The following is a 15,947-nucleotide window of genomic DNA, read 5'->3' as shown; positions in this document are numbered from 1 at the left end:
TTAACTGCATTTTTACTATTTTGCAATTTTATGTCAAGAAAATAGGTGCAAACTGTTTTGTTTTTCCTTGTATTTTCCTTTATGCTCTTATATCATTAGTTTGCCCACCATTTCCACAGGTCTGATGAATACCAAAACTACCTGTGTGAGCCTCCTGGGTCACCACAGCAAGATTTTTAGCTTGCTTAGCACTAAAAGAGACACAGGAAGGAGACTCTCACCAATGAGAAAAGACACTCAAAATATATTACATTAATCACCTGCATATTAAAGCACCTGCATATTAAAATTACATTCCTGTAAATTACTTGCTTCGTAGGAAAATTAGAGTTGTAGTATTAAAAAAAAGCCATTCAAGAAGTTTATTTTCCGAATCATTTATTGCAGACAAAGATTTGCATTGTAAGATCAACTGGATTACAAACCATCTAGAGAGGAAGAGGCATTACCATTTAGAAAACACTCAAACTTCAATGGCATTTCTTTCAGTTGCTAGGATACAAGGCAAAGGTAATACATTTCTGTGAGCTCTACTAAGGAGAAAATGAACTTTGTATACAAAAAGTTTGCTTGAATTTGAGGAAAAAAGTTGAGAGTTGTGTTTATAGTTTTGTGTGACACTGAAAGGCAAAGTCACAGCGTGGTGATTGTAATTAACTTTCTTGTAGTTGTAAAAGAGCTGAGACCCAAGGGTATTAACTGTAGTAGCTGGACTCGAAGTTCTTGTTTTTCGGTCACCAGCTGGGAATGACCCATAAAAAGCTCAACTTTATTGTTGGACAGGTGGCATCTTAGATAAAATTATTAACTGTAACATTTAAACCCTTGAATGTCAATAAAGGAAGGTGTGTAGAAATTGCTGAACAGACTGGTCACCTGCTATACTTTTAGTTTTGTTCCCCATCTTTTAACATGAAAGCAAAATGCCGAACAGGTTTAAGAATACAGGAAATGCTTTGCTCTGGCAATCAATGAAGTCATATTCCTCAGGGAAATTGCATTCGAGCTGACTGGATGTATACTGGATCAGCGGTGTGTGTGTCTGAGTGTGTCTGTACATGGTTGAGTGTGTTCCTGGGGCCGGATTACACAATCATTTCCAGCTGTCGTGCATATTCGATGACCTGTTGTGCCAGCTCCGTAGAGGGGATGGTCACCTCTTCTGTCCGCTGCTGCTGACTGGTGAAAGAGTAATAGCCATCTGGGCTCAAACTCCATCCCCGCTGAAATGAAATGAACAGAACTCTCAGCTTTGGCTGTTTAGCTATTTTATTCTTTGCAGGCTAAAATTTAGGAAATCATTTTGTTTCAATTTTAAATCACAAGAAAAAGTTGTTGAAGAACTGCTGAAGGTTAAACCCAGTGGCTGGGTGCTTTTTCCACCTTACTTAAATAGTTTTATTAGCTTCCTTTTATTTAAATACATTAAATACTAGTTTTAGAGCCCTCACAGGCTATTTTTCACATTTGTAAAATTACATGTATTTTCAGATTCTGCCCATACAAGGTACAATTGCACAGACGTAATACAAATTGTATCTGCTGTAAACATCTGCACAAACATTTTCTCTATCTCAGCAAGACAAATTATGAAGAAAGATCTCTAATAGTACTGACACCTACAAAGTAAAATGTTTGTGCAGATTTAAACTCACATCTGCAGAAATTGTCTGTTTTCTTCTTGTAATCTCTGCATACTGCTTAAAATTTAAGTTTGCTTCCCAAATGAAAGTACACATACCTTCTTGGCATATTCTGTCATCTTTTTGGGGGAACTGAAGAAAAGCACACGGGTGGCTTCACTGAACTGGATCTGCTCATATGCTTTCTCTATGCAACCTGCGATCTCGTCACTGCAATTGAAAAGGTCACAGTTTTAGTTAAAGTTATCTTTAAAGTCATATTATCACCTGGTCTTCCTGATACATTAAAATAACTGGATGGAGATGTTTCGTTTGCAGAGTCCATATTTTGTATCAGATCAATATGCCTTACCAGACTATAGGAGAGAAAAGGGAGGATATGTTTAAATTGTCATCCACTTTACATTTGTTTTGATCAATGTGTTGAGTTAACTAGTGAGACAGCATAAACCATCAATTTTACAACCACCTTCTCACAAATTTAGAAAGAGGTTTGAAGTGCTGACTTTACTGTACTATGCTGAAGATCTCCTGATATATGGTTTTAATGAACCGTCAACCAATCATGACATACGCCAGTATTTACATTACATAAGCAACATTTTAAAACCACAAGATGCACTGGGGCCTGAAACAAAACATGCAAATTAATTTCACATGGAAATACAAACAAGAATGTTCTGTATCAAAGAAACAAGTGTAGAAATGATAGTAGGCATTGTTCCCATTCTTACCGAATTGTGTCAAGCAGAATATCTATAAAAAAGGTGTAGCTCTCAGCAGGGATGTTGCCTTTGGCAAGAAATACCTTGTTGTAGCTTCCCTCCATCAAGTACTGAAAAGGCCATGAGAGGATATAAAACATTAAGATGGTATGCACATATTAATTGTTATTATTAACACTGTGTTAATATTATATGTAAATAGAGAATTCCACAGAGCCCTGCTGGGGGAAACATTTTGATAAATTGTTCCAATTAATTTCGAATTTGTACCTTTGAATTAATCCTTTTTGAGTATGGCATATCACAGATAGCACATCCATGTATGGCAGGCCAAAATCTTAAAACTGTATCAAATCTTGGTGATCCATGTAGATTCTCTATGACCCGATTTTCACAATTTCACTATTTATTTGTCTGCACACAGCAGTCAAAACTGGCCAGCCATTAATAACCATGGAGTACTGTAATGTCTATTGTAGTATCACAACTGTACAAGAAATGCAATGTTGAGGAGACAATAGAGTCGCTATGATAATTTGAAGGAATTAATTCAGTAATTTGAGAGCACCACTACACCAAAACTGCCACTAACACTCTGGGTGCTCCTTCCTAATTGTCTGGACAAGCCACGACAACCTGCAACCAATCCCTATTGCTGAAATAATTTAACAACATTGATTTAGGTAGTCAACTAAATAATTAAAGAACCCAAATGATTGATTTGAGGGAACAAGTTAAGTAGTTTGAGGGTACAAATTACTAATTAGAGCACAAATATAAATATTTGACCCTTGATTCTCTGTCACAGCAGAATAACAATGCAATATCATGCCCTAAATGTGCTCTGTCTATTTCAGCACCTGTTCCAAGGACACTGGGTGTCTGATGTATACGTTGGTCTGAATATCTCGTGCACTCAGTCTCTCAAGTTCTGTGTGAAACTCAGAGACACGGTTCTGTGAGAGCAGGAAGAGCAGGTTCAGTCCAAGTAACTGGTGCATGTAGGCAGCTTCAGGCAGTTCATCCCTTAATGACAAAGGTAAAGAAAGAGCAATGTTACAAAAACGCAGTGAGTACTATGTAACAAAACCCCACTACACGTGAAAAACGAAAAAGTGACATTACTTGTAATCAAAGTAGTAACATTTTAGCTGGGCCATGTATCTCTCAAAGGATGGGATGTCCTTCTTGAGGATACTCCACAACGCTCCAATTTCAAGGACATCACCTGGAACACAGGCACAAATCTGTCTTAGATGTGGCATACATTCTTATAATTAATCCATAATTAATATGAATGTTGTCTGTCAGCTTGACTTGACACCTATACTCACGAGCTAAAATGAGCTGCTGCTTTGTGAGCGCGGAACCACTGGTAGGTAAAAAGTTCAGTTCCAGTAATGAAACCTGTTAAGAGAGGTTTGGTGTCATTTCCTGCACAATGTCAAACTCAGTGTGTCACTTGTGTTATCCAAATTCTTTGTCTTAATCTAAGATGATGACACTACTCCTTCATAACATCAGCAAAGGTGCTGTCAGCGCTTCCTGCCACGGCACGGGATTTCGGAAAATAACACATCCAAACAATAAAATTTCAACACTAACATTAGAGACGCAAAGAAGCAGGATGTCATCTCAATTACCTGTCGTTCAAATGTTTAATTTCGGTGTCAGTTTCCAGGTTAAAACTAGTTGGACAGTGAATTAGCGATCTGTAACGTTAACATTAGCAACACTGACTGTAATGATATGTTTCCTGACTGTCGTAACAGAAATCCTAAAACGATTAAATCGACTTTTCAGCCGAACTAACATGCACCTAACAAATGGAAACGCAGTGTTATTACCAACAAGGAATATCATTGTAGGCGTCTAAATTTTACCTAACTAATATAAAACTCTACACACAACGTTAGCCTAGCTAGTCTGAGTTAGCAAGCTCAGCTACAATTGCTAACAGCACCGACGCTTCTTAATAGGCAGTGTTTCTGGTTCGACCCATAAAATCAAAAGTAGACAAATCGATGTACGGCACTACCTTGAGTTTGGTCAGAAGTTCTCCACATTTACTCAGATTTGGATTTTTCTTGTTCCATTCTGCTTTGAGTGTCTCATACAGCCCCGCAGTCTCTTTCAACGCCATGGTGATTCTGCAAAATACACGACAACGGCCAACGTAATACGTTAAATGACTGTCGTGAAACACTCGTGTTGCTATGGACTGTTTTCCCTGAGACAGACGGCGGATCAAGATGGCGGCATTCAGTGCAGAACGGTGGCTGAATGAGCTACCAAACCATACCATTTTCAAAAAAATACGAGAGAAGTTGGATGTGGAACCCAATTCGAGTGAAAGGAAGGTCGCTAAAAACCTCACCTTTTGTTTGGGTGGGGACTTTTTCGTGTGGGACGACGCAGACCGCGTGTTTTACACGACCAACTTGCGACAGCTAAACTCGGATGACAGTCGCATTAGCGGGAACTATCAAGCATTGCTATGCATTAACCCTCCTCTCTTCGAAGTGTGCCAGGTGTTGCTAAGTCCAACGCAGCATCACGTCGCCCTCGTCGGGCAGCGGGGCGTCTCGGTGCTCGAGCTTCCTCAGCGATGGGGCAAGAGGTCCGAGTTCGAGGGCGGAAGGAGCGAAATCAACTGCAAGACCATCCCGGTGGCGGAGCGCTTCTTCACCAGCTCACCGTCAGTGAATCTGCGGCAGGCGGCTTGGTACCCCAGCGAGACCGACGAGCCCCACCTGGTGCTGCTCACATCCGATAACACCATCAGGTTTTACAGCTTGAAGTCGCCCCAAACGCTGACCGAAGTTCTACCATTGTCGCAGTCGGAAGATGACAACAGCTTACATCATCCGGTCCGTTCATACGCAGCATCTTTAGGTGAGATTGCAGTGGCGTTTGACTTCGGGCCGATTTCGTCCCCCCCTCGGCAGCTGGCAGCACAGTGCTTCAAAGAACAGCTGGTCTACCCGCTGTACATCCTCTACGAAAATGGGGAGACCTATGTGAGCTACACAAGCCAAGCAAACGGTGTGAGTCCAAGTAAACCAGTTGGACCTCTCCCGATGTATCCTGCAGCAGAGGATAACTATGGCTATGATGCTTGCGCCATTCTCTGCCTGCCATGTGTGCCCAGTATCCTGGTCATTGCCACTGAAACAGGCACACTGTATCACTGTGTGGTGCTGGAGTCTGAAGAAGAGGAAGAGGCAGGGGCAGTGGAAAAGTGGATCCGAGGAACGGAGGCAATCCCGGCTCTTTATGTTTTTGAGTGTGTTGAGCTAGAGCTCACCCTCAAAGTAGCCACAGGAGAGGATGAGGAGCCGCAAGAGTTTGATTTCACATGCCCAATCAGACTGCACAGAGACTCCCTGTGTCAACACAGGTATCACTGCACCCATGAAGCAGGAGTGCACAGTGTGGGGCTAATCTGGGTCAACAAGCTGCAGAAGTTCCTCAAGTCAGATGAGGAGGATAAGGACGGTATCCAGGAGCTGGCTGCTGAGAAGCGCTGTATTGTAGAGCACATTCTTTGTACCAGACCCCTCCTAACCAGTCAGTCAGCACCGGTTCGTGGATTTTTGATTGTGTCTGACCTTTCTTTGGGCGCCACCATGGTCTGCATCACCAGCACCTACGAGTGCATCCTGTTGCCCCTACTGAGCTCCATTCGCCCTCCCTCCCCTCCCCTGCTTTGTTCCTATCCAGGCCCAGGCTCTGGTAGCTCTCCTCTGCGTGGGCTGGCTGATGACTCCTTCGAGCAGCACATCCGCAACATCCTGGCACGTAGCTCCACCAATCCTCTTGTACTTAAGGCTGGGGACAAGGACACGTCACCACCACCTCCAGAGTGTCTGCAGCTTCTTAGCAGAGCCACACAGGTCTTCCGTGAGGAGTACATTCTCAAGCAGGACATGGCCCGTGAAGAAATGCAGAGAAGGGTAAAGCTCCTGACAGGTCAGAAGAACAAGCAGCTGGAAGAATTGACTCTGTGCAGGGAGGAGAGGATGAGTCTGAGAGAGGCAGCAGAGAGGTTGGCTGATAAGTACGAAGATGCAAAGTATCGCCAGGAAACCATTATGAACAGGGTTAAAAAAGTGCTGGGCAGCCTGCAAAGCCAACTACCCATACTGTCAAACAGTGAAAAGGATATGAAGAAGGAGCTGCAGACCATCAGCGATCAACTGAAACACCTGGACAACTGCATCAAACAGGTGAACATGAAGATGGAGTACCAGAAGACACAAGTGGACAAGGATGTCCCTGCAGCCAGGACAACAGTCTCACTCAATGCCCACCAGAAGAAGGTTGTTCAGGACGTCCTCAGAGAACAGGGACAGCAAATTGGTGACATGATGAAACAGATCAAAGACATCAAAAACCATTTCAGTTTCTGAGCACTGCAGAAATCACTAAAAATGTATTGCAAACTATTGGGGAAAATAATTCAAATGCTCTTTTGAATACGGTGATTAAATTAGCCTTTTGTGACATTTGAGGAGAAGCTGGAATGAGTGCTTTTGTCACATGTTGATGTGCCATGTGTGGAAGATATTTTGTACACACTGATACAACTTTACCTTTGATACTACATGTTGTTTGGCTCTTAATAGTGATACTATAGGTTTGCCTTCATGTTTTGCTTAATGTTTTGCATATTTTTTACAACAGTGTTTCTAAATGTTAAGGGTTTGAGTCAGTGAAAACATGCCATGTATAGGCAGGTAAAATATTTCAAGCATATATATTTTCAACATGGTTTGCTTACTTTTTGGATTAATAATAAAATTTAAAGTTCTCTGTAACTGTCTTTCCTTATTTGTGACAAATTATATCAGCCATTAACTATTGTTCAAGATATTTGATGAAGAAAAAGTGCAATTACAAGTTAATTTTAAAACAGATTGACTTCAATAAAATACCAAAATAAAAATGTTTGTCAAAAAATACTAAACATACAAAACAAGTAGTTTCACATTTGTGTATCGTTTATCTAAATAAAATACTCATGGTTGCTGTAATTATTCCCTCTGTTCATACTTGTCATGAAGAGATCCCTCCTACACAACTCCAAAAGAGATGAGGAATCCTCAGTTTGTGTGTATTATACATGTATTCTTAGGTTCAGCGGAAACTTCCGCAGTCTGGAGGATGCCCACTTGATTTGACTAACCGACTGCAGAAGCCAATTATTAGTTTTGGCTGAACATTAAAATGCTATTTTGCACAAAAGGAGGACTTTGTGTTTTGACCCACATCATGGATCACTTCAGAAGGAACAATTGCAGAAACCAGTAACTTTCAACGTACATATGTACAGGAAAAAAAAGTGAAACTATCCTTTAATGCAAGCAGCTGCATGCCTCCAGTCTGCCATCTACAGTTGGACACTGTTGTGTACAGCTTCAGTGTAAGGTTGCCAAAAATCCTGTATCCACCAGGTGTCACCCCTCTCCATAGCTGATGACCTCAGTTTTTCTTCCATGGCAGGTTTGCTAGTGAGGAATTCCCCACGTAAACACAGAGTGACGTATACGGAGACCCCGGTTTCGTTGAGTAAGCTTCGTTGTTGGGGATGTCTGATGTTGTTGGGGATCCTCTGCTTTAGCTTGGGCCTGTCTGTCTATGTTTTACCCCAGCACTGATGCTTGATTTGAGCCACAAATGTTTGAGATGGTTTATGACTCAGCACAGCCTAATTATATAACAGGCAGGCATTGTTCAAACTGCTATGGGGATTTTTTATTCTCCTCTCTAAAATGGCATTGCTAGATATACAAGAAGCAAGCAACCGTTCCTTTCTAGTCTAGAAATTATATGTCCTTAAAAACATTTCGGCTTTAGTGAAACCTTACTTTTATCAAATATTACCTCCCTCTTTCTCGGTCACAAATACACAGGAGAAGGTGTGGTGTGCTGCAGGTCTAGCTCAGGAACACTCCAAATAGGGGGATGTTGTTAACGTCTTTCATAAAGGTACAGTGTCTAGATCCTGTGCATGAGCCTGAGGAAACTTAGCGGACCCTAGGAAAGGAGATATTAATAACTCTTAGGCCAGCCCACCACATTCTTCACATGTGAGTCACTGTAAGCCAGAGAGCAGGGGGGAAAGCGCTGCTTTGCCTCTGTTTCTCATTTGTGTTTCTTTCCATGGAGGAGTGGAACAGGGAGGCGGGGAAGGCCACCCCTTCTTCTGCGAACCTTGAAAGCCTTATGTGAAACACACACGGCTCTACACGGGACACATATTTGTGCTTTTACCGCATAGTTTACACAGGATAAAAAGATTTACAGGCATGATAGTGAAAGAGTGAATGTAGAAGTAAACAGGGATGAGGGGGAATGGACTGTATTTAACTGTGTGAGTTTGTTCGCGAGAGAGCGAGAGAGGCAGAAAAAAAGGCTTCAGATGGTGGGAATGAGGGGAGAGAGCCTCGGAAAATGGTGGTATGGGGACTTGGCAGGGGAGAGTGTGACTCACTGTTTATCTGGTCTGTCACTGAGAGACCAAGTGAGCTTGATAGAAAAGAAAATCTTGTTAAAAGAGTGCCAAATTAAATGCACTCAACAATTAGTTCTGTATCATGTACTTCATGTTTAATTGTGTACAGTTTTACTTACAAAGGGGTCACTAAAGAGACAAGACACAGTCAGGGAATTTTATTTGGTTACAATAATAGTTAACATAAGAACAGTTGGTGGAGCTGTGTACAGTAGTCAGTAATATATCAATCAGTCTAGTTGAAAAGTTCATCTCAGCATGTCATGTTCTTTTATACAACTGAGGTCTTGCTCCTGCACATACAAAACAACAGCAACAATTACAAAAATAATATATAAAGTATATGCACAAAATTGTGGCATGTAAAGCATCAAAGTGAAATGCATTCAGGTTATTAGATTTTGCACCAGTTTGAGTTTAAAATACTATGAATGAATCATTTGAGCAATATAAATCTTTGTAAATAAACCTGTAGATGACTCCCTCACTGGAATGACCAGACCTGAAAACAGATTATCCTACAAATGATCACGATAATTCTATGCCACTTCAATCTAGTCACTAAATGAATGTTGAATTTAAAGGATTTAATACAGAAACGTTTTGCTCTGTATTTGGTCAAATAAATGCGGAATACTGCTCGCTTAAAGGGCGCCAGCCTTTATTTATTTCTGCTCAACAAACACAAGTAGGTATATTTTTAATGCTCATCATAAAAAGCTAACTTTGAGGAGCCAAGGGGGAGAAGCAACCAGACCCATGTGACTTCTTAATACGCAATATTTTGCAGTAAGGCCTAGTCTCAAAGTTACATTTTAAAACAGTACGTTCCATTGTGCTAGACCAGAATCAGTCTCGGAGGAAAAGTTGAACGCATTACATACAACATTTTGTCATGGGTCTGGGGGAAAACAAGAGCAAATACAAACAGTAGCATAAGTGTGACAGCCAAAAGAGAAGAGTCTCTCTCAGCTCCAGGGACTTTGTGACATGTCTATGCATCAGAACCCTTCTGCCTGCGTTTGGAGGGCGGGATCAGACGTGTGGGGAGCTCAGGGGGTAGACCATGGCCCTCCAGCTTGACCTCAATCAGGTGGCTGGCCAGGGCAAATTCTTCATCATCCAGCATGCCATCGTGGTCCACATCCGACAGCTTCCAGATTCGACCCAGCACCGAGTTGGGCAAGCGGGAGCTCACCATCCAGTCCTTAGCCTTGATGCCACTCAGTTTCCCCTCATTGGGAGCAAGGTTATAGAAGATTTCATCATATTTGGGCTTGTCTTTGGTCACCACCCAATCATCCTCCTCCTCACATCCCTCTCCGTTCTCCTCAGCGAAGGGGTCGCCCTCATTGAATGGTCCGGCTCGGGTCCCAATGAAGGCTCCACCCTGCACACCTGGTTGCTCACCTGCTTCCAGCTCCTCCTGCCGCAGGAGGGGCATCAGTTTGGCAATGTCAGCAGAGAGCAACTCATCCAAGGCTGCCATCAGATTGGGCTTCAAGGTTTTGAACTTGGTGAAATCATGGACCATCAGTTGCTCCTTTAAAAAGGGAATGATACAAATGTGTGAGTCAGGAGATTTGAAATGTCATTTCAATTTAACTAAACTATTTTAAAAAACAGTATGGAGTAGTTAAAGAGAGGTCTTAATGTAATGATGTAATAATTGCCTGCCAGATGTGCCCAGTAGTGAAAACAAACAGACTCAGACTAACCTGCATCTTGGCACAATCTGGGAAGTCTCCAGCGGAAATGTTGTGCTGCAGCTGGATCTTGGAGAAAATAACTGGCAGCTGGTAGATCAGATTCTTCTTTTTATTGTCCTTCCTGAAGACAGACGGCATCTCCTGCTTCAGGTAGCTGATGATGTGTGCATGGACCTGGGATCGAGAAAAGCACACCAAGGTTTTTACACAGCTAACATGATAAGAGTGCAGTGATGTCAACCAATCAATGATCATTTAATAAACACATGTTGACATGCCAATAAAACCCACCCTAACCAGACGTGCCCTCTTGACCAGGTCGTTCAGCTTGCGTAAAGCTGCATTGCGAGGGAGGTTTTGGATGTCAGCAAACAGATCCTCCTCCTCCAGCTCAAACAGCTTACGGTTGTCTGTAACCATCAGCGGTTCTGACCAGAAGGAGCCAATGTAGACGCGCAGAACCTCCGGGGTGCCAAACACCTTCCCCAGGGACCACATGAGTGCACCGTACACTCGCATCAGCTGCTGGGTGCCCACCATGTCTGCCTTGTTGAGCACCACACGCAGCTTGTCCTCATTGCCTTTTAGGGCACCGATGGCCTCGGAGAACTCGTCTGATATCTCCAGTTTATGGGCATCAAACAGCAGGATGATGCGGTCCACACGCTCCGCAAACCAGCGCAGCACAGCTGGGAAGTCATAGCCTGTTTGAGGAGAAAAATAACTCAATAACTAAGATATTCATAAACCTGAATGTGTAGTAAGCACCAAACAAAATGGAGCAGGAGAGGGGAGAAGGTCGACACAGACACAAACCCCTCACACCTCTTATCTGTATCTGTCAAACACACAACAGCTTCAGGGCTTCACTTTATGCAAGATACCACATTGTAAAAACAATTCTTTGACTTTTAACGTGAAAGATACCAGTCTACAAGTCTGACAAAACCAATTTTCATCTTTTTGAGTGATTTCTTCGTCTGTATTAACATGATCATACTAAAAGGGTCAGTTGACCCAAATTACAAAGAACTTATTTTCTCACTTATCCCCTGTGATATAGCCACATAGATAGTTTTGGTTTGTACCCCCCTTGGATTTCAAAAAGCCACCTCTTCATTTTATTTCAATTGATTTCTGTTTGTGGTGCTCACAGCACTATTGAAAGAGACTGACGGCATCATATTTTCAAAAACTATGTCCCAGTTACCCCCGCAAACTTCACTGTGAGTTTGCATTGGAACTACTTCTTACCAAATAAACAGTTTGGACTATCCAGAGAAACTGGAGCGCTCTCCCTGGAAAGACATGTTGATGAGGATTTAAAAAAAATGTAATTTCTCCACGCTGCGAGCACCACAAACAACATTCCATTCACCTCCACTGTATTTGGGTGGAGGCAGAAATCTCACAGACGGATATTTCAAAACCTCAGCAGATAAAACCAAAACTATCTGCAAGATACCACCAGTGGTAAGTGAGGACATATGTGCTTCACAATTTGGTTGCACTGACCCTTTAAACTTGTTAGTTGCCCATGCAGATTGACTTGAGTAATAATGAGTTACTTAAAGCGTGGATGAATAGAAAAGTGAAAAACTACTGTGAGTTGATGATGAAAGTTATTTCTCAACAGTACATTCCTCCAGAATTTTTGTCTGCATTTTCTCTGTTCCTAATTATGATTTTATGGCTGCTCAGTGTACTGCTAAGATGTTTTCTTGCCCTGCTGCCAAGTGTTATTGTGACAGACTGGTCCCATGAGTTAGCCAGACGTGCCAAGGAGATGAGTTTGTGAGCTGACGTTCAAGGATGTGTGTCTCTGCAGGCCCCCCCATGCCCTCTCCTCACCTTTGCCACCTTTGCCACCTCTCTCACCTCGGCTTACTCTCTGCTTAGCACCGGACAGAATCCCCGGTGTGTCAATAATGCTGATACTCTCCAGGACCTGGTTGGGCATCTGGGCGCACTGGAACCTGGTATTTTCATCAGCAGACAGGAGAAAAGTCACATAGACGATAATAAGACACAAGTTCAGAGAGGTCAGCTTTGTTTGAAACACTGAAGGAAAGAATCTAAATCATGTGAAAAATGGGTTACTCTTATCAAAGAGGCCAATGTGATCTAAGGAGCAGATTGGAAGCTGCCCTCTCCACACCCCCCACCCCTCCCACTGCAAGCCATTGTGTGCAAGCAGGCCTCTCATTGCAGTGGGCTTCCTGAAGGAAAATGACCACTACTGCCAGAATCAAACAATAAGGCCCGCTAACGATGTGTGGCTTAGAACAACAACACCACTTCCTGTGGCTTATGAGCTTAACGAGCCCACCATTCCCAGAACAGGAAGTCAACGCAAAAGAAGAGATGCAAATACGTTCACAAACACACCCTGCAGAGGGAGAGAGGGACTGCTGGAAAACTGGCATCAGAAATCTTACGTTAGAGCCCCATTAACCGTAGCACTGTGTGTTTCTGTCACTTCTGGCCTGCATGCCCATGTTTCTAGCAGCGAACAGCACTTTATTGTAAAACATGTGAGTGACTTCTTTCTTAGTTTAGTAATCAGTGGAAAAACATACACAGAAATCTGGCAGCCAAGACAGTAAACAGAGTAGAGGAAAGAACTTAAGTGTTAAGGTTTCTCTTACAGGTTTCCTAATCCTTGCAAAATCTGTGACTTCATTTATTTGTCTTGGCCCCGAGGGGTTGTGGAGCCCTCTGACCTCGTCTTTGAACTTGCGTATACAGTGCAGTTCCTGTCTGAGTACATTAGCTTTCATCACCCTCTCGGGTGATATCGCTCCCTTTCTCCATTTTTCCACAAATAAGGCAAGTGCCTCCCCGCTCTGAAATTTGGCACAAGGACTTGAAATTCCAAAGAGCTAAAAAACTTTGTTATCTCTCCTTCCCTGTTTTCCCTCCTTGGGTTCTCTCACATAGTGTGTCCATTTCATGCTGATATCTATCTGGCCCTGGAGTCATTACACAACACAGTGCGAATAAAATCCCTGTCCTCACCTGTTGAGGAAGGTGTTTCCAAAAGGGTTGAGTTTGCGGAATGGCTTGTTGGGGTCTACAATAAGGGCGTTCCCAGGGATGACTCCCTCCACCTCCCCATGCATGATGGCAGTGAAGCAGTCAGTGGTGGGTTCAGGTCCCACCCTGCTTCCAGGAATATCCTGCTCCAGTAGATACCTGTCAGTCACACACATAGCTTGTGATTTTTTCAGTACTGGTAAACTCACACAAGATTTAACAGTGAACAAATGATGCTGAGCTGTAATGTCTTACTTGATGAACGTTGTTTTTCCAGTCGAGTACTGTCCCACCACCAGCACCATAGGCTTGTTATCAAAGTCTGCATCCTCCAGACTGGGAGAGTGGAAGTCATGGAAACCATAGTACTGCTCCAGAGGCAGCAGCTTCTTACGATACAAGGACTTGAGCCCTTCTGTCACAGTGCGGATCACCTCAGGAGCCTTCTTCACATTTTTTCGCCCCCAGCGTGACATGTTGATTGACTAACAAGACGATAGGGAGCTTCTTACAAAAATCAGTGTCAGTGTGTGTCTGTTGTTTGGAGCTGTATTTCCTGTGGCTGAACCTGGGAAAACCTTCAGGTGTTTCCTGTATTTATGTGAATGCTGCTCACTTGTCCTTGAAACCTCCTCTGCACACACCAAGAGGAACGATAGGGCTTATTTTTCGTTTGAAGTCTGGATCTTCCCCTTTGGAAACAGTTGCCACACTGATAACTTTCAGCCCCTGTAATGTGGACAGAAAGTGACACAAGTAGAGGTTAATCCAGATGGCAAAAAGGTGTCTTAGTGTTCTTGCATCTGGTGATCAAAGTCTGCCACCACCTAGAGAAAGGATGTGGAATCTGGAGTAAGCTTCAGCCCACCAGGAGTCAGCCAAGCATTGTCAGTGCATGCCTGGAAAAAGTTGGTGTTCACACTGGAAAACTTGCAAACCCAGCCCCGCGTCAGGAGTTGCACAGGGACAGCTCATTTCTTCACAGTGAAATGAGTAAGACATTCCTTTTATCCTCTGTGGTTCCTCAGTGTAACATGAAATACGTGCATGGCTCAATTGTTCATGTAAGGAAAAGACCTTGCAGTTGATACACGGAAAACTAATTTAACCCTTGAGTAATAATCTGTCTTTTTTTTTCTTTTTTTTTTACTGTAATCTACATAAACAGAAACACTGGATTAGGAATTTAAGGCACAACTCATTATCATAAGCAGACTGACACAAAGGCACAAAGGTAAGACACGTGTCAGCAGACGTTAACTCATCTGTGGAGAGCTTCTCTCTTGCAAATCCCATTTGAACAAGGATAAAAAAAAAAATATCTGCCCAAAGGAGAATAGGCAACCCAGTCCTGACATGTCACAAGACCAGTGTGGAAAGAGTTCTTGTCAAAATGGCGAACCCTGGAGATCTACAGGAGAGACATTAAATGTGGTTTGACCGCCATTACATACAAAAGTACTGTGCCAGCCAATCTGTACGAGTAAAAGTAGCTCTACAGGCTTCCCGTGAGAATCAAAGGTTTGAATAAGGCGCTGGGATCAGTTTCTAAAGTTTAAGGATGGTGGAAAATGCCTTGTGGGTTTGTGCACCACAATTGCAACACAATGTTGGACTTGAAACAAGAATTGTAACATGCAGGAGCAACAAGTATCAGGAGAGTCAAACAGAAAAAACTGTTCAAAAAGACTATTGAGAGTTAGAAAGTTTCCCGTTTCATTAAATCTGCTAAGCTGTGATCTTTGCACTCATCAAACGCCATCAATGCTCAGTTTCCTCTACTGTATCACAACCTGACTATATTTGTTAAAAAGTAAAAAAACAAAAAAACAAGCTGATCATTATAACCATATTTAAAAGGAGTATTTACCAAGTTATCATGGAGAAAGCTCAGACTTCTTCAAGCGCCTTGATCTCTCCCTCTCTCCAGCCTTGCCCTCTGGAGTTTGGAAAATATTTTGACTTGAGGAGACAAAAACAGTCAGTCTCTTGGAGGAGCTGCTGCTACATGTATGGGTGTACCTCTGACAGCAAATAGGAACCTTCAGTGGAGCACCAGCGCAGCTAGATTACAGAGGATCGTTCTTCTCCAGGGTTTAATGTATTTCAGATGAGCTCCAGATCTGGCAAGGGTCCTTACTCTGCTTGCTGAAAGAGCACAAGGCAAACACTAAGACACACAGGCACACCACTCTGAGGCAAACTTTTCTCTCCCCTTGCTTGCTTCTCCTAGTTTAATGCACCTCCTCTTCCAGTGATGCCTGGCAACACTGTGGGCAGCACTAACACTATGCGCAGGGCAGGGATGAGCTGAGCT

The 15,947-nt window shown here is 42.8% G+C and overlaps 3 protein-coding genes across 3 annotated transcripts; 1 reads left to right on the top strand and 2 right to left on the bottom strand.

The window, feature by feature from the left end:
• Positions 1-361: 361 nt before the first annotated feature.
• Positions 362-4,511, bottom strand: psmd8 (proteasome 26S subunit, non-ATPase 8). The gene is made up of 7 exons (XM_070905542.1): positions 4,407-4,511; positions 3,703-3,775; positions 3,494-3,596; positions 3,229-3,394; positions 2,378-2,478; positions 1,742-1,853; positions 362-1,223 (listed from the first exon to the last, which is right to left on the bottom strand). The coding sequence occupies exons 1-7, from the start codon at positions 4,509-4,511 to the stop codon at positions 1,086-1,088; spliced, it is 798 nt and encodes a 265-aa protein (XP_070761643.1). The 3' UTR covers positions 362-1,085.
• A 109-nt stretch (positions 4,512-4,620) lies between these two features.
• On the top strand, positions 4,621-7,115 carry nup88 (nucleoporin 88). The gene has a single exon (XM_070905541.1). The coding sequence runs from the start codon at positions 4,621-4,623 to the stop codon at positions 6,778-6,780; it is 2,160 nt and encodes a 719-aa protein (XP_070761642.1). The 3' UTR covers positions 6,781-7,115.
• A 1,913-nt stretch (positions 7,116-9,028) lies between these two features.
• Positions 9,029-15,633, bottom strand: ehd2b (EH-domain containing 2b). The gene is made up of 7 exons (XM_070905455.1): positions 15,501-15,633; positions 13,886-14,359; positions 13,613-13,789; positions 12,473-12,570; positions 10,886-11,298; positions 10,604-10,768; positions 9,029-10,428 (listed from the first exon to the last, which is right to left on the bottom strand). The coding sequence occupies exons 2-7, from the start codon at positions 14,104-14,106 to the stop codon at positions 9,880-9,882; spliced, it is 1,623 nt and encodes a 540-aa protein (XP_070761556.1). The 5' UTR covers positions 14,107-14,359; positions 15,501-15,633; the 3' UTR covers positions 9,029-9,879.
• Positions 15,634-15,947: the final 314 nt, after the last annotated feature.

Source organism: Enoplosus armatus, chromosome 5 (genome assembly GCF_043641665.1).
Source record: "Enoplosus armatus isolate fEnoArm2 chromosome 5, fEnoArm2.hap1, whole genome shotgun sequence".
In the NCBI taxonomy this organism is placed as follows: domain Eukaryota; kingdom Metazoa; phylum Chordata; class Actinopteri; order Centrarchiformes; family Enoplosidae; genus Enoplosus; species Enoplosus armatus.
Note: the sequence above shows the minus strand (reverse complement) of the source record. Positions and strands in the feature narration are given on the sequence as shown.